Source organism: Nicotiana tomentosiformis, chromosome 1 (genome assembly GCF_000390325.3).
Source record: "Nicotiana tomentosiformis chromosome 1, ASM39032v3, whole genome shotgun sequence".
Lineage (NCBI taxonomy): Eukaryota > Viridiplantae > Streptophyta > Magnoliopsida > Solanales > Solanaceae > Nicotiana > Nicotiana tomentosiformis.
In genome coordinates, this window is record NC_090812.1 from 66,924,285 (window position 1) to 66,943,155 (window position 18,871).

At 35.9% G+C, this 18,871-nt stretch overlaps 1 protein-coding gene and 2 non-coding genes across 10 annotated transcripts; all 3 read left to right on the forward strand.

The window, feature by feature from the left end:
* Positions 1 to 1,343: 1,343 nt before the first annotated feature.
* Positions 1,344 to 14,239, forward strand: LOC104100592 (uncharacterized). 8 transcript variants are annotated; one of them, XM_009607854.4, is made up of 19 exons: positions 1,344 to 1,571; positions 4,354 to 4,502; positions 4,576 to 4,638; positions 5,764 to 5,854; positions 6,121 to 6,229; positions 6,319 to 6,357; positions 6,693 to 6,776; positions 7,126 to 7,187; positions 8,396 to 8,498; positions 8,918 to 9,067; positions 10,258 to 10,326; positions 10,451 to 10,507; positions 10,581 to 10,844; positions 11,596 to 11,679; positions 11,762 to 11,872; positions 12,058 to 12,128; positions 12,845 to 13,066; positions 13,212 to 13,305; positions 13,593 to 14,239. In XM_009607854.4, exons 3-19 carry the CDS (start codon positions 4,578 to 4,580, stop codon positions 13,878 to 13,880), a joined length of 1,959 nt encoding a protein of 652 aa, XP_009606149.1. In that variant the 5' UTR covers positions 1,344 to 1,571; positions 4,354 to 4,502; positions 4,576 to 4,577; the 3' UTR covers positions 13,881 to 14,239. The 8 variants fall into 8 exon arrangements, with proteins under 8 accessions (XP_009606149.1, XP_009606151.1, XP_009606148.1 ...); XM_009607856.4 differs by having other exon boundaries at positions 6,126 to 6,229; XM_009607853.4 differs by lacking the exon at positions 4,354 to 4,502.
* A 2,251-nt stretch (positions 14,240 to 16,490) lies between these two features.
* On the forward strand, positions 16,491 to 16,562 carry TRNAP-UGG (transfer RNA proline (anticodon UGG)). The gene has a single exon. It is a non-coding gene; the product is annotated as a tRNA-Pro (tRNA).
* A 271-nt stretch (positions 16,563 to 16,833) lies between these two features.
* On the forward strand, positions 16,834 to 16,905 carry TRNAP-CGG (transfer RNA proline (anticodon CGG)). Its single transcript has one exon. It is a non-coding gene; the product is annotated as a tRNA-Pro (tRNA).
* The last annotated feature ends 1,966 nt before the right edge of the window (positions 16,906 to 18,871 follow it).

Genomic DNA, 18,871 nt, shown 5'->3' on the forward strand with positions numbered 1-18,871 from the left:
CTAAAGATGTCAAAAAAGTATAACGAAGGGCAAATGTAACCCTTTTTGAAGAGTAGGGGAGGGGGATAAATATGATCCTAAAGTATAACGAAGGGCAAATGTAACCCTTTTTAATGTTTAAGGGGTAAATATGAACCTAATGTATAACGGTAAGGATATTTTTGATAGAAAAATTAAACGGAGGGTAAATAAGGCCTATTTATAATAGTATAGGGGCAAATCAGACCGTTATCCGAAATGCAAATACTACTACATGCGGTCCCACTTTAATTGCTTTTTCGGCCTTTTTTTGGTAGTCATAATATTTGATTTTTTTCAGATATCAAGAAGGAATTAGCTTATTTTTCTAAGGTTACCCTTAGAGTAAAGAGCCTAAGAGTATTTGTTATATTTTCAATGAATAAATTAAGTTTAATATGGTCAATTTTATTTCTAGTTAATGCTAAAAGGTGGATTTCTTACTATATGTTTATTGTTTTGGAGGTTTGCCCAAGAGTAGAATGTTTTCCGGAGAGAGGAAGTATATACTAAATATGGATACATGTAATGGATGATTCTTTTTTTTTTTTGTTAATTAATTCTAAATATTAATACCTGATGATTCTTTTTATTTATTTATAACAGTTAATTTGTGTACATCTCGACTATTTATCCGATATATGTTATCTTTAACCAGTATAAATATTAAATATTTCTTTCGATGAGGTTAATTATTACAGAGTAGATCTATCAGATGTATAGGTTAGAATAAAAGAGTGAATGATCATTCGATTAAAAAGTTGTGACGAAATCTTTGCAAGCTCTAAATTATCTATGAAAACTATGTGATAATTCATAATGGAATAACCTTTTCTTAATAACCTTCGTAATGGAATAACCTGGGGGATAAGTGGATCCAAAATTCATGCACGTACACACACAAAAAAAAGAAGCAAACATAGACATCTATAGGTAAATATTTTGATATACTAATTCCGGTTATGTTTCGCCATTTACACTAAATTTTGTATTAGCACACTTGATACTTTCATCCTTGCCCCAAAGTAAAAATTCCAAATAATGCTAAGCATCATTGTAATTTGATCGTTCCAATAATACCCTAAATTTCAATAAATTATAGAAAACACAAATACCCCTAGATTTCAATAAATTTCTACTTATGTAGAAGCGCCCTAACGCAAACAAGAGACCGTCGATTTCCTTGCTTGCCGATCAAGGGCTACTTTAGTCATTTCAGTCTAATTATGTATTGAATTCTCTATTATGGCCTTATGTCTGATAACGCTATTACTTTTTATAATCTATACACATTTTTTTGCTTGTTTAGCCCTACAAATTTCAAAAATATTATTTTCACATAAATTGGAATGTGATTTTCTCTCTCTTCGGTATTCTCAACTTATTCTCCCTCCTGTGATACAAGTTACAACTCCGTTCCTCCATGGAATTTGCGCTACTTTTGCATTCATAGCTTAAATTAATCAACTTCTGTTTGTGGAAGCTCTACCAACTTTTTCACAAGATAAATTGGCGTTTGGGCTTCTTCGCCGCTCCAACTTTGTTGCATCAAGGTAATCGCTTCGATGCTTCGAATCAATTTACTTGACTGTCTATGCTACGAAGCTTCATCTCCGCTCTAGATTTGGTAGGCGTTTGCATTTTAGAGAAAAATTCTGTCTGACTTTGCCCTATTTCGAATTTTCGAATTCTGTCTATGAGTTTTTGCTGCTTCCTTGGAACTGAAGAAAGGGGGAAATTTTACAACGGTGCCTGATTTGAATTTTAGAATTTTCATGGGAATTTATTGTGAAAAATGGATTTTTACGGGAATTTTATTGTGAAGATTGGTATATAAAAATTATTTTTATTATTCTTTGTGGCGGCTAGGGGGTTAGTTACGCTCTTACGACTCTGTGTTTTGAAGATTTTCTGGTATTTGCATCAATACAGTGTGCTTCAATTTCTGATTTTTGGCACAATCTTTTCAACTTTAGTGGTAATGCACTGCATTCGACAAACCTCTAAATCTACGTTTTAAATAATGAAGCTCTAGAATGCAATCATTTTCAAGACTGAATGGGAAAATTGGCTTATTGTGATGAACACTTTTGTTGGTTATTACACATTCACACACGTTAACATAATAGCAAATCTAATAGGGCCAGGGGAAGAGTTGGCTTTCATTAAAAGAATTACATTTTGTTGTTACTGGTATTCCACAGGTGCCTTAATTATCTTCTGATCTTCTTATTGAACTATCTTTTCCAAATGGTTTACATCATTATGGATTACGTTTTTCCTGTCTTCCCTTGGATGGACTGCTTGGTCAGTAAAGTAACAGACATTTAGCTATATACATGGCCAATTTAGTCATTAGTGAAGCCGAAGTCAATGAAGGTACTACTGTGGAGAAATTGAAACCTTTGCTTCACATGAAAGGGAAAATTAACTAAAGAATGAGACTTCTAAGAGGAAGAACAACTTGCTCTGTTCCCTACCAATTCGTGACAAATTTAGCATTATGCTACGAAGAGATTAAGCTAATCCACTTGAACTTACTTAGGAATCTTGAAATGAATTAATTCTATAAAGAGATAGCTTCAAGAAATACTTGTTGCCCTTTGTCCTAATTTCAGGAAGCTTTCAATGTAACACATTGGCTTTTAAGGAAACATAGTCACCGGCACTCCATGACCGTTCCTCATTTTTTTTTACGTTTTATGGCTAAAAAACAAGAATTCCGCTAGAGTCCCATATTTTCGTGTGCTATAGCCCACACCTTTCGAGTGGTCCCGCGTCCCCCTGGAACCGGATCGCCTAAAATTTTTCCGGGCCATCAAATAGGACCTAAAAAAATATAGTCAGTGCCCCTCCATGATCGTTCCTCGTTTTTTGTGTTTTACGGCCAAAAAACTAGAATTCAGCCCGATTCCCATATTTTCGTGAGCTTTAGCCCACGCCTTCCGAGTGGGCTCGGTCCCCCTAGACCCGAATTACATAAAAATTTTCCGGGCCATGAAATACGACCTAAGGAACCATAGTCACCACCCCGACATGATCGTTCCTCGTTTGGTTCTGTTTTACAGCAAAAAAACTAGAATTCTGCCTGATTCCCATATTTTCGTGTAATTGAGCCCACGCCTTCCGAGTGGGCCCGGGCCCCCCAGACACGGATCGCCTAAAATAAATTTTCCGTGCCATCAAATACGACCTTAAGAACCATAGTCACCGCCCCTCCATGACCGTTCCTCACTGTTTTGCATTTTACGGCAAAAAAATAGAATTCCGCCCAATTCCCATTTTTTCGTGTGCTATAGCCCACGCCTACCGAGTGGGCCCGTGCCCCCAGACCCGATCGCTTAAAAATAATTTTTTGGGCCATCAAATATGACCCAAGGGACCATAGTCACCGCCCCCGCCATGACCATTCCTCATTTTTTTGCGTTTTACGGCCAAAAAACTAGAATTTCGCTCGATTCCCATTTTTCGTGTGCTATAGCCCACGCCTTTCGAGTGGGACCAGGCCCCCGGACCCCGATCACCTAAAATTTTTCCGAGCCAACAAATACGACATAAGGAACCATAGTCACCGCCCTGCCATGACCTTTCCTCGTATTTTTGTGTATTACGGCCAAAAAACTAGAATTCTGCACGATTCCCATATTTACGTGTGCTACATAGCCCACGCCTTCCGAGTGGGTCGGGCCTTCCATAACCAGATCACCTAAAAAAATTTTGGGACATCAAATACGACCTAAGGAACCATAGTCGGACAAATGGTAAGCCTATCTTGCTTGACTACAATGGTCCTAAGATGCATGAGGATGAGGTTCATTTGCTTGTTGATGTTGTTGTGATTAGAAAACTTGGTGCTTACTGAAACTTCTTTTTGTCAAGTTGATTCTTGCTTAACCCCATACCTCCAGAAATTTTTAAGTAAAATACTATTCATGGCACGATGGAAATCTAAGTTTTTCTGCTGATAAAATATAGGTGTGACATATTCTTGCTGCTTGTCAGGAACTTCACTTTTGTCCTAATGTTGGCATGTACTGTTTTTGATTTACTAGAGTTTCTTAGCTGTGCTAAGGATAGTAAACAACCTCCTTATTATGTAAAAGTTCTCAAATAAGTTAAACTTGTTATAGTGCTATCTAGAATTTTGTTAGAGAACTCAGAGGTATGAATGTCAAAAGCATGTGGATTTTTTCTTTTACCATATGATGTTAGAGACAGAAAAATTGTAAAGTTCACCAAAAATTTTCATAGTGTTTCTGTTATCTTTGACATGTAAAATGAGTCACTGGCTTAGACGAGTACTTTGTGCAGCTTTTTACTTCCTTTTTTTTACAGTTATTACACATAGAAGTTCCATTTTTCCCGCCTATTGGAGCTCTTCCGAAGCCTTTTGATTATCATTTGGTTATTATTCAAGCCAGTATTGGTGGTTTGGTGTTGCTCTTTGCTTCTTGTGTTAATTGCAAAAGCAATAAATTATAATGGTTAGGCAACCTTTTTATACAGTTTGTTAAGATATACGTTGTTGTGGATGTCAAAATTGACCTTTGTTTTCAGGCATGGATGGTAATTTAAACGATAATGCAACTTTACGTGCTAGGATCAAAGAATTGGAGCGCGGTATGATTTTACACATTCTGCTTTTTGACGTCTTTGTTACTTGTTACTTGTTAGTTATAGTTTATGTAATTCTTGTATTTTTCTGTGTGTATGCGTGTTTGTCTGTGTTATGGCCAGATTAGACTAATATAGTCTCAAGTGTTCTTTGTTGATAAAATATGAAATTTCATTATTAAACACCAACTCACTAAGTGAAAAAGAGTACAAGTTGCTATCTATACAACACGGTAGTTTCTCCTTGCAGCGAAAGATACAAATGAAATAAAAGAGATTGTTCTAATGATGTGCACCAATTACTTGCTTGTTTCACTTGTTAAAACTATTCAATGTTTATTCATTGCTTGTAGATAATAGGTTATAAAGGTGAATCATCTATGAGGACACAAGTACTCTTTGCGGCAGTAGTACAAGTTTTAGGATATATAAGGACAAAGGCGGACTGAGAGTTTGGGAAAGAGGAGGTGGCGGTGGGGGAGGAAGTTGAGAGATCCATCAAATCTTGTATGTAATTGTTTTCAAGAATGAGATATTATAAGTTTACACAGGGATGAAGCAACTAGCTATTGTGGATGTACTATGTTATTAGTATGAGCCGGACACTTCAGATAACGCCTTGCAGCTGTCACATACGGTGCTAAGCCTGAATTGCTCAATATTGAATAGGTGACGAACTCTGTTGAGTAATTGAGTGCCCAAAAGAAGAGTTGAACCCCACTCCAGGCCCTCCTAAGAAAATAGAAGGGACTTACACTCCTGCTAAAATGTATAGATGTATGGATTACTTAATAATCAAAAAGATGTTTAGAATAATTTGAAGCTTACTTGATCAAAAAAAAGTTTGCAATTTCTCAACAGACATTATACGCTTGCTACTTTGATTAGATTATACCAGCATAGTATTATTCATTGTTGAGCTGATTTTGATGACTCCAGAATGGTTCTGTTGTTAAGAATGAACAAAGAACAGTTTTATCTATTCATTCTTCTTCATTCATGCGTGTTCTTCTTCAAGTATGTCGTATTTGTGTTCAGAACCTTTCTAGCTTCTTCGCAGTGCTGTAGGCTGTAAGTGATTATAAGTTGGAAAATTGTGTGTAATCTGATGTATTATGGTTTATTGCTTAGAGCGTGATGAATTGCATAAAGATATTGAACAACTATGCATGCAACAAGCTGGACCTAGCTATATTGGGGTGCCTACTCGTCCTCTTCATAGGTATAATTATTTTTTCTTTTGGGTGTGGTGGGTGGGAGCTAGTCATTTGTATATTTAGGTTGTTTTCCTTTTTATGTTCTCTTTCCTTTTCTTTTCGGAAACAGCCTCTTTACCCCTCCGGGATAGGGGTAAGGTCTGCCGTCTGCGTACACTCTACCCTCCCCAGACCCCACTTCTTGTTGTTGTTTCCTTTCCTTTTCGGGTGGGTGGAAGTGTGGAATATTTTTTTTATGAAATTTTAAAATGGTCTTTTCTTAACCAATTAGGATAGCTGGGTTGGAGCAGGAGACTGAAAACTTGAAAAAGAAACTAGCTGCTTGCACACGAGAAAATCAGAATCTTCAAGAAGAGCTGTCAGAAGCTTATCGCATCAAAGTAAGATTTCCAACTATTTCTTTATGTCATCACAGGAGCGCTCTACTAGCATTCTGACAGATGCACTTTTTCCATCTTCTCTTTGCTAGAGTCAACTGGCTGATCTACACAGTGCAGAAGTTTCCAAGGTCTTCTCTTTGCTCTTCTCCCTTCCCTATCCCCAGGAAAGGAAACAGAAAGCATAAGTATTTGGGTCTGGAGGTGCATCATGTGCTTGTTAATATAATTTTGTGTGTTATATTGCATTGAAGCTATCCTTTCTCTCATTTTGACTGTTAAAACGGCTTCTGTTCGGGGGATGACTCAAATCTCACTATAATTTCTGATTCTTGGAAAGCTAAGAGCTTGCAAATCAGATGTTTTAGATGTTCATTTTTGGTGGATTTGGAGTTAACTAAGTATCAGGAAGTGCATCATAGTCCATAAGATATTTTAACTTGGTCCTTTTTCTATTTTACTTCAGAATATAGAAGCAGAAAAGCAGCTTAAATTTTTCCAAGGTTGTGTTGCTGCTGCATTTGCTGAGCGGGACCATGCCGTAATGGAGGTTGTCAAGATTTCTTTTCCTTCTGAATACTCATTTCCCCTTGGCCCCCCCCCCCCCCCCCCGGCTGTACACAAAAAAAAGAAAAATAAAGAAAAAGAGAAACGGTAGGTGTAATTAATACCCTTTACATGTCTATTACTGCTTGGCACTGTTGAAGAATCTGGATTTAAATGTTATGGGAGAACCAGATTTATGCAATTGATGCAGAGAGGTTGCGTTTGCTCACAAACTGTTTAAAATAAATTTATTCACTACTAAAGAACTTGTGAGTGTGAGATTACATCTACATCTCATCCCTCACATGTCTAATTCTTGGAAAGCTTTTGAACATGCTCTGTAACTGTTGCAGGCTGAAAAGGCTAAGGAAAAGGAGGAGCTTGTGTCAAGAGGATTTCATGAACTTCAGCAAAGGTTTTATTTAATTTTTACATGTTAATAGTCATTTGATTTGTCTTGTTCATTAGTTCGAAATGATCTATTTCTCCAGAAGATAAACTAAGTAAATATTATTTTACAAATAAGCACCAAAGTCACACCAGGAACAGAGTTGTAAATAAACGATCCTATCATAGATCCATTGGGGTTTTGAAATTATATAAATATGATTCACTCTACGTAATTTATTAAACCAGTTTATGCTTGTAGCTACCCCCGGGGGTTTCAAAATATCTATTCTAAGGCCTACTATCCCCACAAGATATGCGGTTCTAAGGATTTGCTTCTAATTAACATTTATCATGCTGTCAAATGTTCTATTTCCCATTTCACTCCAAGGACCTGCCAATACCATCAAGGGTCTTATCTTCAAAAAACCTTTTTCTAATAATGGATATGTCAGCTTTATCACCTCACCTTTGGAACAGCCAAAGCAAAGCGCAAGAAGGCTCGTTGAATAGCTGCGATAGCACACAAACTAACATTCTTAGGTGTTACCATGAAAGTTCATTATTGGCTGCAGACTAGATTGGACAATGTAGAATAGAAAAGATGTGGATACTGGTGTTTTTGACCTCCTACTGTAGTAGAGAAGCAATGGAGTTATGAACTTAGCAATTTTCTTTTAGTTTAGTGATTTAATTTGGTCGTGAGTAGTCTTTGGGTGTGAAGCTGGCGTATTCCATAATTTCAAGGCTTCGGAACTCTTGCTCTTCTTTTATTCTTCTTTATTCTTGCATTTTGCCACTCCTCCCATTGGCAATTGCGTGCAAAGGAAGTAACTTCTAAAAGGATCTGAACAGTTGATGTTTCTAAGCAGCAACTTCTTTTCCGCTGGACACTTCGATAATGTGCTGCTCTTGTTATCCATAAAAGTTGCAGTTTGGTGAAGTATAGAATTTTTGAACTTTTTGCAGAACCTGACTACTGGGTTTGTAGTTTGGTGAAGTATATGCACTTGTGGGATTATACTGGGTTTGTTGTTGTTGTTGTCTGCAGAACCTGACTACTAAAAAAGAGGTCATAGCCTATTTTTGTAAATTTTATGTTTCCTTCATGAAGATGAATATGGTCTATTTGTAGTCTCCACAAAAATGCCAAATATACAAAACTATCTAAAAAGTTTTTCTGGGAATATATGTAGTGTAGCATAATATTGTCCTTATGTTCCATCTTTGACGCAGGATTGAAGAGCTAAACTGTGAATTACTTGAAGAGAAAATATTGACGGCTACTTTACAGAGTGATTTGGACAGGGAAGAGAGGTTGGATGAGGCTTTCAAGGAGGTACTTAGTTCTAATGCCCTCCGTGTGAATCCATATGCATAATTGTTACAAAACTAAAACATATAAACAGAAGTGTTCATTTCTCTCTGAGTAAGTTTTTGATGAGGTGGTTCTCACTAATCAACATGGTATCAGAGTAAGTAGAGCTCCTTAAGCTTAAGCTTTCGGATGAGATGATCACACAATACAACAATCTCAATCTTCTCCCAAATATGAAAAAATAGATTTTGCTGATATTTCCCTGCACTTCGTACGGCACGGGATGGGCCAAACTTACTCTTTGGAAACATTCCATTTATGTGATTTTTGGACCAAGGAACTTCTCAACAATAAGAAAGAAAACTATGTATTAGATCCCTTTCATTAATGCTAATTGTCCACCCTTTCCAAGTTTGAAGATGTAATATTTTGTACAACAGGTTGTTCATAAGTTCTATGAGATCAGACAGCAATCATTGGAGGATATTGAAGATGTCTCCTGGGAAGACAAATGTGGGTGCCTCCTGCATGATTCGTCTGAAATGTGGACTTTCAGAAATCCTGGGGAAACATCCACCTCGAAGTACATTGTGAGTTCCAGAAAGTTAGCAGTCTCAAAACTTGGATGTTACTGATTATAACTGATTCTTGCTTTATCTCAAATCACTTGAGCCGCTTTCATTTTAGTCTATCCCGAATTACTTCATTCATCCCCGTAATTACAAAGTTTCACTGCCAAAAATCAAACTACAAACTGATGCTCCTTCTTATTTTTAGGCCATATTTCCATCAGACTTACTCGGTTCACAAAATCCAACTGTTATGTTAATCATATTTCTAACTATCTCCAATTTTAATATTCCATTCAACTTTCTCTCTCAATTACTTTCTGCTTAAGGAGATTACGTAAAATGGGTTTGTTTTGATTCTGAATCCATTTTACGTTTGATGTCTAATTTAACTTGATGTTACCTGTTCGCTGAGCATTCTTCTATGTTTGATGTCTACCAGTGTTGTCAAAGGGGCGCATAAAGCGCGCTTAAGCCCTAAAGCGAGGCTCAAAATATGTTGAGTGCTTCGCCTCGCTTTATGGGCACTTTAGTGTCACATCAAGGCTTTAAGGCGTACTTTTCCTTACCAATGAGTGTAATCCTGAAAATACGATATTAAACAATTGATATTTCGCTTTATCGTAATTTTGTTTTTTCAATTTCTTTGTCCATATATTTGCTATTCATGCTTATAATTATTAGTCTTGGACTACATATACATATTTTTACTTTTTCTTCAGTTGCGCCTTTTTTCATTATAGCCCACACATTATTTACGCTTTGCGCTTAAAGCCCCAACGGACCTTAGAGCTTTTTTGCGCTTTTTGCCTTTGATAACACTGATGTCTACCTTGTCAGTTTTCCTTTTGTTTCCCTATTTTTACTTGGGAGCTTACCATTAAATGTTTATTATTAGCGTGAGCTCTTTTCCAAGAAGGTAACACTCCTTGTGGTGGGTATCTTGCTCTTTCATTTAATCATGAGATGAAGAAGTGTGAGTATTGAAAAAGATATTTGCCAAATACTTGCATTACTTCAAAGGCTGGCTATGGAAATACCCCGTATTTGAGTGTGGGAAGCATCATAAAATGCATGGAATTTGGAATTTCATGTCACTAACAAAATTTATTGTGGACTACTGGACTGATTATTTCTTTAGAATTGTTCAAACTTGTCAAAAAGAAATGTTCAAACTTATTATATGATCTTGACTAACGTTCCTCAGACAGAGTGCTCTGGAAGAACAAGTGGAGACACTACGAAAATCTTTGGATAATCTTCAGAACAAGCTACAAATGGTATGTAGTTTCTCATCCTCGATTTGTTCGATTTTGCCGAAACTTCTGGTTCTACTCATTTCTTAATCATTTGATTGTATTCTTCTCTGTTTATTTTTATTTTTACTTGTTTTTGTGTTTTCAGGGTCTTGAAATAGAAAATCACTTGAAGAAGAAAGTGCGTGCCTTGGAAAAGCAGAAAGTATGAACATTGTTACTCTAAAATGGAATATAAGTACCAATTTTGTTAAGATTACTGAAAGGACTGACTGCAGATTCTTTCAGAAGAGAAGCTCAGGGCTCAAATATCGACATTTCACCATTATCATTCTCAGCATAGACTTGATATTACAAGCTTACTTGATGAGGGATTTTCCCATATTAAATCAGCTATGAACATGGTGGAAGAAAAGCTCAAGGGCTGCAGCATGAGCGAGAGAGACTTAAATTCTTCTCAAGTAGATGATTTAAAGTTCAATGAACTTGAATTTCAAGATGTTCGGATAAACAATGATGATGGTTCAGATTTGATCTTTAAGGTAGTTAGTTCTTGTTTTTGCTCTAGACATTTCTACATCTTCACCCTTCCATTTTATTTTGGTAGTGTTCTCTTCTAGGAGTTTTCTTCCATAAGAAGGTTTCTGTTGCACTCAAGTTTCTCAGTTATGCAATAATAATGATGAAGATTCAAGGAGCCAAAGCTATTGTCTTTCTTAGAATGTTATGGTGATAATAACAAATGTATAACATATCTATTAAAGAAAGAAAAGGACTAGACATTGAGATGGTATCGGTTGATTGTACAGATTTTGTGTTCTCAGACCTGTATTTGCGTTAGTAGTTTGTATCGCTACTAATAATTGGGATGGCTTGTACAAACTTCCACTCGTTTTTTGTAGTTTGAAGAAAATGTTTAGTGTGTGGTATTTTGCGTGTTCTGCTGTCAAAGAGATTGGATAAATATTATTTTTGAGTTCGTCTCCTGAGATTTTATAAGTGTTTCTTGGAGTAGGTTCTCTATTTCCTAAAATGGTGTAAACTAAGAGCGTGTTCCCTTAGTGGATTCTCCCTTTTGATTCTGTAAAGTCGATATTACAATCATGAAATGCTTCTGTTGATATCAGCAGTCACGTTGGAGCAGGATGGGCTACTTTGTTTATTATTATTTGGATTAGCTTTATCTGCTTTTGCAATCTAATCTAGCGAGAATGAACCATATAAGTGAGAGGCTTCTGAATAAAATATGCTGTCAACATGTTTCTGAAGTTTCTCTATCTCTACCTGTTGCAGAGGAACGAGCATTGCTTGACAACTACCACTACTGTTGGAAATAGTGATGCTTCTAAAGCCCTTGCTCTGGCACTAAAAGAGAAGGTTTCATAACTGGTGCAGTGAAACTGAGCACTTTCAAATTGTAAATATGTTATAACTGAATCACTTTTTCTTTCCAATTCAGGTTGAAACATTATTACTTCTCTCACAACAAGAAGAAAGACACTTATTGGAGAGGAATGTCAATGCAGCTATGCAGAAAAAAATTGAGGAGCTCCAGAGGAACTTACTACAAGTATTCTGCTGGGTGTTTGCTTCCTTTAATCTACTTTAATCCCCATCTATCACTTTTAACCTATCACTCTTATCACTTTTTTTTAGTAACACACTAACACTGCTAATACACTATGTGTGATCATATTGTGGGGCTTGGAGCGACAAACTGTAAATTGGGCTGATATATGTACGTAATTTTTTAAGGTTACAAATGAGAAGGTCAAAGCTCTCATGGAGTTGGCACAGTTGAAGCGGGACCATCAATTACTGCAAGAGTATGTTTCTATCTCCAGTTAACATTGTGTATGCTAGGAAGAACTTCATTTTCGTCTCCATTGTTTTTCATGGTACACTTCTCTGTCAGAGGAGGATATTAAAAATCTGCCTTCTCACAAAGGTATTATTGTGGAATTTTCCTTCAAAGATTCTTTGTGGGCTTGACCAATCTTTAAGTTTCTGAATGGAAATCATAAGATTGACATGAAGCTGGGCAGGTGTAAAATGACATCTACTATAGCAATACATGGGTTTGCACGGGAAAAATACAAGAAGGCCAGGAGGGTATAGAATGACATCCATTATAGCAATAGTGATGGGTTTGAACAGGAAAAACATGGGAGAGTATATGGAGATGACACTATTGATAGCAATAAGACATGGTTTTGAAACAGTGATGAGAGTTTTAACCTAACAGACTATATCATTGGCCTACATTCTTTTGTTCTGAGCGAGGGTCTATTGGAAACCGCCTCTCTACCTTCAATAGGTAGGGGTAAGGTCTGCGTACACACTACCCTCCCTAGACCCCACCTGTGGGAATATAGTGGGTTTTTTGTTGTTGTTGTTGGCCTACATTTCTCTGTTCTTCAGTTCATGAACACCACCAGCATGTAAATCTGGACTGCTATGTCCTTTCTTCCTTGCTCTACTTCTCAACTTATTTAAAGTTGCTTGTTCAAAATGGTAACTGCTAGATGGCTAAATGTTGTAGGAAAGTTAATCAGGCCTCTAGACAAGGAAAATCTGTTGGTGAGATTACAGTAAAAAGGCCTGTTCAGGAAAAAGATGGAAGATTGAAAAATCTGCTGAAAACTTCTTATTTGAGACGCTGGACTGGCATACAAGATGCAGATGGAAATGATGCTGACATTCATCGAGATTCTGAGGTGATTTATGCTGATAGGAGGCCTGCCAATAGCATGGACTATGCTAGGTATTGTTGAAATTTTGCTGATGCTTCTGTTTTATTTTAAAACTGCTCGACTACTGGTGCTCCTAAAAGGAAATACTGCTACTGAGGAAATATACTTCTTTGGTATCTCATATTTTGTCGTCATTTCTGAGTTACCCTTTTCCAGGATGAAGATAGAGAATGCAACTCTAAAAGAGAGCTTAGAAAGTATGGATCATCTAATTCGTGCAGTTAGGAGGCTTCGTCTTTCACTTTTAAAGGTAGTACTTTTTTCTCCTAGTTTTCACAGAGGACTCAGAGAGAAGCCAATAATTCAACCATTAATATGGTCTGCCTATAGGAGAGATGAATACATAACAAAAACAACGCTTGAAAGTAGCAATTAGAAAAGATATTGCAAGTTCTGGCTTAATCGTTTACATTACATAGCTTAATGGGTTTTTTAGTCAAGTTGAGGTGATGAAGAGGAACAAACTATGTCTTGCTTAATCTCTGTCCTGTAAAGAAGTTCCTCCCGTTTTAACCTTTGCAAGCTGCTTTGATATAGGTTAAGGAGTCAGCTGCATCTGAAGGAACGGAGTACTGCTCCTCGGAGTCGTTGGACACCATCATTAATGAGGCAAATCAGTTAAAAACTGCACTAGGAAGCTCCCTCCCTCTTAGTTGGTCAGCAGAGGCAGATTCAGGATCACTCAGCGAACGTGTTGAGGAGGAGATAGATGTTAATGGACACTCTACCGGTGAAAACATGGACTTTGTTTCTGCTGCTGGATTTGAGATGGTTGAGCTTTTGGTGTTAATTGCGCAGCTATTGAAAGAGGACAAGTGTAGTTGACGCCAAGGATGTATTGGCTGAATTGGAGTAGTGCTGGCTCATATCCGTCCAACCCGCCCAATTAAAAAGGGGTTGGATAATTGACTCATTTAGCGGATCAAATATGGATCATATCCATATAACCCATTATAAAAAAAAAGATAACCAACGGGTCAGAAATGGATTCCATGAGTTTAAACTTTGCAGCAAGTTCCGTTGTTCTCCAAGCTCCTGTAACATCGAAGAAGCAACCAGAAGAATTGGTGTACGAAAAATTACAAGATACTATGTGTTTTCGTTGGTTAACTTTTAACTGTAACTCAGTTTGTTGTCAAGTCTTACTCGTTGCACATAAGGATATTCGTTGGTTGTTCCTTTCTCTTCCGTTTGTTTTTTTTACTGTTTTTTTTTTTGGGGGGGGGGGGGGGGGTGGGGTAAGTTAAAGATTGTAAATTAGTAATTGAGATACATTTTGCTCCGGGAATGCAAATTTATTTGTTATACTTCGTCTAGAATCTAGATTTGAAAAAAAAAAAAAACGTCGAATTTTATTTTTTGATGATAAAGTAAATCATCTACAACTTGTAATAGAATAACATATTCTACAACAAATGTATAAAACATATACTCTAAAAAAGGTAAATTTCCTAATAAAGGGAATTCTATTTTGAAACATATCCCATAATTAGCTCATAAAAATTCTTCAATTTATTAATTATTGATTAGTACTATAAATACATTAGGTTATCATTATAACACTATCTCTTACACACTACATCCTCCATAAAAATAGGGACTTCATAAAAATAGTTGCATAATTTGGGATGAAATTTTTTCATCCTTATCATCTATACAGTATTAATAATACAAATACTATATGTTAGTATACAATATACAATATATATATATATATATATATATATATATATATATATATATATATACACACACAATATATAGATGTTAGTTAACACTTTGCAAAAATACATAGAACAATTTTAATATAATCTACCTTTAATTTATTAGTGTATACACATAAATAAGTATCATTATCCTACATACAGTATATAACATTGTGGGGGAGAAGACAAGTTGTGAATGATTCCAATTCAATTCCGTTTCCGAAGAAACTGGAGAGACTTGTGACATTATTTTGATGAGAGAGAAAATATGTAATTTTAAATTTAATGTAGCGATATGCTTTAATTGGTATAATCCCTATTTTTTAGGTTCAATAACGAGTTTTAAGAGGGAGATATTAGGGATGAAAAGTTATGTATAATTTAATTAAAAAGGTAAGATTTTAAAATAAGTTATATTATATGTAATTTTCAAGAAGTGATTGTAAGTTATTTAAATAGGTCTTATAAAGGTTGTATTGGAGGAGAAGACGGAAGGCTGTATTCAAAATCTATGTCGGAATTGGCCAGTGCAAAGATAATCATTGATGCTGGGAGTTTGGATAAGATAGCGTCCACGGAGATGGATTAGCTGACAGTATCGTATCTCGGCTAAGGGCCGACTCCACTACTTAAGATTGTCGAATCTAATCTACCTTCTATGACCTAGCTTCTGGTATTTGAACCAGTTACGTCGATTGCTGAACCTGAATTTACTTTGACGCGTTGGCCTTTCCCTATATCTTATTCCATGTAAATTCTTCTTATATAAGAAAAGTAAGCATCTTTCTTGATTAAATTTGGAACGAGTAAAGAGCATTCTGAGTTGTAAGTAGTAAGAAGAAGGGAAAGAATGAGCCAAAACTACTTACTCATCACTGGACAATGACAAGGGCTTGCTCAAGCGGATGTTAGTAAAACTTGTGCTTTTGGTCCAAAGATTTTTTAATTATTAGATTTTTTTTAGAATTGTTGATATTTTGATGTTATTTTTGCCCAGACAATATTGAAATTTGTAGAAAAAAAATACAAAATCTTTATGAAAAAAAAGGAGAAAAATTACCTACTTTTTAATAGTAGAAATACTTGAATTTTGAATTAAACTACTCAAATCTTCAAACTATTAAACAAAGTTTTTTTATAACAATGTCCAAAATAATATGTTACGATTTACGAACATATAGCTAACATCTTATTAAACTGAACTAATCCTTGCCAATATAAAAAATTAATATTACTATTAAATGTTTATTGTGAACTTAAAAATCTTGTAATAATATTACACTATAAACAAAAAGTATGAAGAAAAAAGAAAGGGCTCTTTAAATTTAGTTTTTGACCGTTAATTTTATTGAGTCGGCCTTGGACAATGGTTCTTAAAGGAAGACAATAATTTGGATGCAAGTTGGAACTAATAACCCGAATTATTTTTTTTAGCTTAGAGTATGAACCAATAGCATCCAACACTTGTTGATTACAAGGTACAAGTGACAGAAATTACCATAGTCAGCACAAATCAGAGAGCAAAAGCATAATATTTTAATCAACTCCTCTTTACATCTCACTAATCCATGTGCGAGTCACCATAAGTACTGAAGAACATTTTTTTAAGCAAACGAAGATCAGCAGGCAATAAGGAGTATAATTCTATGTTGCAGATAAGCAATGATATTGTGATCAAATAATTCAGAAGGTGCAATATATATTTGACTAAAAGTTAGTGTCAACGAATGGGCATTTGGTCTAATGGTATGATTCTCGCTTTGGGTGCGAGAGGTCCCGAGTTCGATTCTCGGAATGCCCCTTCATTTTGTAGAAGTTTAATTTACTCTAAGTTAATTTAATCTCCAAGTGTTCCTTCATCTCTAAATGATTTTACAGTTGAATATGTTCAGATATTACAACCAGATACAGCCAACTAAAACACTTTTACATTATTTTAACAATGGAAGATCCCTGAGACACTGGAGAATGCTGGTACTCCTAGAAAATCATTTCATAGAAATGGTATAGGCTCCAGATAACTGTACATTCAACTTCGACATAATGTTTAGACAGAGGGACCAAGAAAAGCTGGGCATTTGGTCTAGTGGTATGATTCTCGCTTCGGGTGCGAGAGGTCCCGAGTTCGATTCTCGGAATGCCCCAAAAATATTTAGTGCCCTTTTTTAAAGCCTGTCTCCTGCTTTTTACAAAAGGATTTGAAAGCAAATGTGGAATTACTTTTATTACTTTGCTGGACAATCTACAGTGAGATTCTGTTCAGGAAACTGCAGTAAGCTCATCAAGCATTTAAAATATCGGCATTTACGGACAATAAAATTTAGCTAGTCTATTAATCCAAAACATTTCTACAGTCCAGACATAATGCTGCGCTAAACCTTACCTAACGTGAGCATTCTGATTCTTTGAACTTCAGGAGCTCTTTATTATTTCTCTTTCGGTGAGCATTCTGATCCCAAGTCAACTAAGATACCAAACCAACAACAATACAGTGTAATCTCATAAATGGGGTCTGAGGAGGATAGTGATTACGCAAGCAGACTTACCCCAATCCTGAGGGAGTAGAGAAGTTGTTTCCGAAAGACACTCGGCTCAAGAACTAAAATACCAAGCCAAATGTCTTTATACATCATAATTTGCAGGCAAAGATTCTTTGAACTCTCATTAATGGGCAACCAAATGGCATGAGTTAGATGAAGCTGAATAACGTATGTATAACTAGACTATGAACTAAAAATTATTACTGCAATAGTGCAGTGTTGGGGCTACCTGTTCAGTTTACTGATAAGCAGATCTAAAACTCCAAAGTTCAATGTCAATATCCAAACAGATCCTGAATATATATATATATAAATACTGAATGGGTAAGCTCAAGTATCTCAACTATCTTAAGCCATCATTTCACACATGCTTTCCAGTTTTACCATCTGTTTCTTAAAAGTTAAGTTAGTACCTGGGTTTGTCTAAATCAGAGATTCATAATGTTTAATCAGGTCATTTACTTTCTCAAAGAAAAAAAAAACAAACTCATATAGGGGTCAAGGAAGTCAACAGTAACAACTGAATTTCACATCAAAATGAGGGCTGAATGTATACTCATAGTTCATGAGCAATTTTCATTTCCATTAGTAAACAAAACAATGCATGAACATCATTGTACCGTGTTGTTCTATACCAATTTACATAGAGTGAGCTGCACAATTTCATGAAGACAAGTGAAAACGATATAGCTTAAAAGAGAAGGTGCCCAAAAGAGAACTGGTAAGAACAGAACCCAACAGAAAGCCCATGTTTAACTATAAATGTGATACTTGAGTAGGTTTTCCTTACTATGATGCTCAAACATGCAATATTAACACAGTTCTCGATCATTAGACAAATTTAGTGCCTTTTTTTTAATTCCAGATGCTCAAAAAGGTTGAGTATGATAGAAAAGGATGATACATAGACAAGCACCAGTAACAACTAAAGCTGATAACATCTTTAAGGATCGAGAGCAGCGCAAATCAGAGGAAGCTAAGCACTCCCTCTGAGTATCTCCCATATCCAAATGGGAGTCAGCAAAAGTACCAAAGAATAGTTGGTAAGCAAATGAGTGTGGAATATGGAGCATCTGAAGTCTAAATTGCAGATAAGCAAGGACATTCACAAACAAATAACTCACAAAGGGGAAACTACATTTGATTAAAACTCAAAGATGGCAATTGTCAATCTAGTGGTATGATTCTCGCTTTGGGTGCGAGAGGTCCCGAGTTCGATTCTCGGAATGCCCCGCAAAATTTTGACCACCCTTTTTCAAGCCTGTACAGTACACCTGTGGGTTATAAAGGATCAGAAGAAAAAATATAGGATTTTTATTTAACACTTTGCTGAACAATTAACATTGAGATTCCTGTTCTTAAGATGTTGGGATTCCAATGATGAACGGAATTCACTTTACGTCATGCATGGACAATAAAATGTATTTACTGTATTAAATTCTTCTTTCTAGTGTATTTTTGTAAACCATACTTAATGTTTAACTTTCACCACTCTTTTTGTTCTCCTGTTCTGTGCACATTCTGATCATAAGACAACCAAGACAGTCGGCCAAAAGTCATGTTCTACGAG

Excerpts from the sequence above, each read along its gene's own strand:
- LOC104100592 (XM_009607854.4), top strand. The coding sequence starts at position 4,578 with ATGGATGGTAATTTAAACGATAATGCAACTTTACGTGCTAGGATCAAA. Across the intron at positions 8,499-8,917 it reads TGGATGAGGCTTTCAAGGAG|GTTGTTCATAAGTTCTATGA; the intron begins GTACTTAGTTCT and ends TTTGTACAACAG. Across the intron at positions 10,845-11,595 it reads GTTCAGATTTGATCTTTAAG|AGGAACGAGCATTGCTTGAC; the intron begins GTAGTTAGTTCT and ends TACCTGTTGCAG.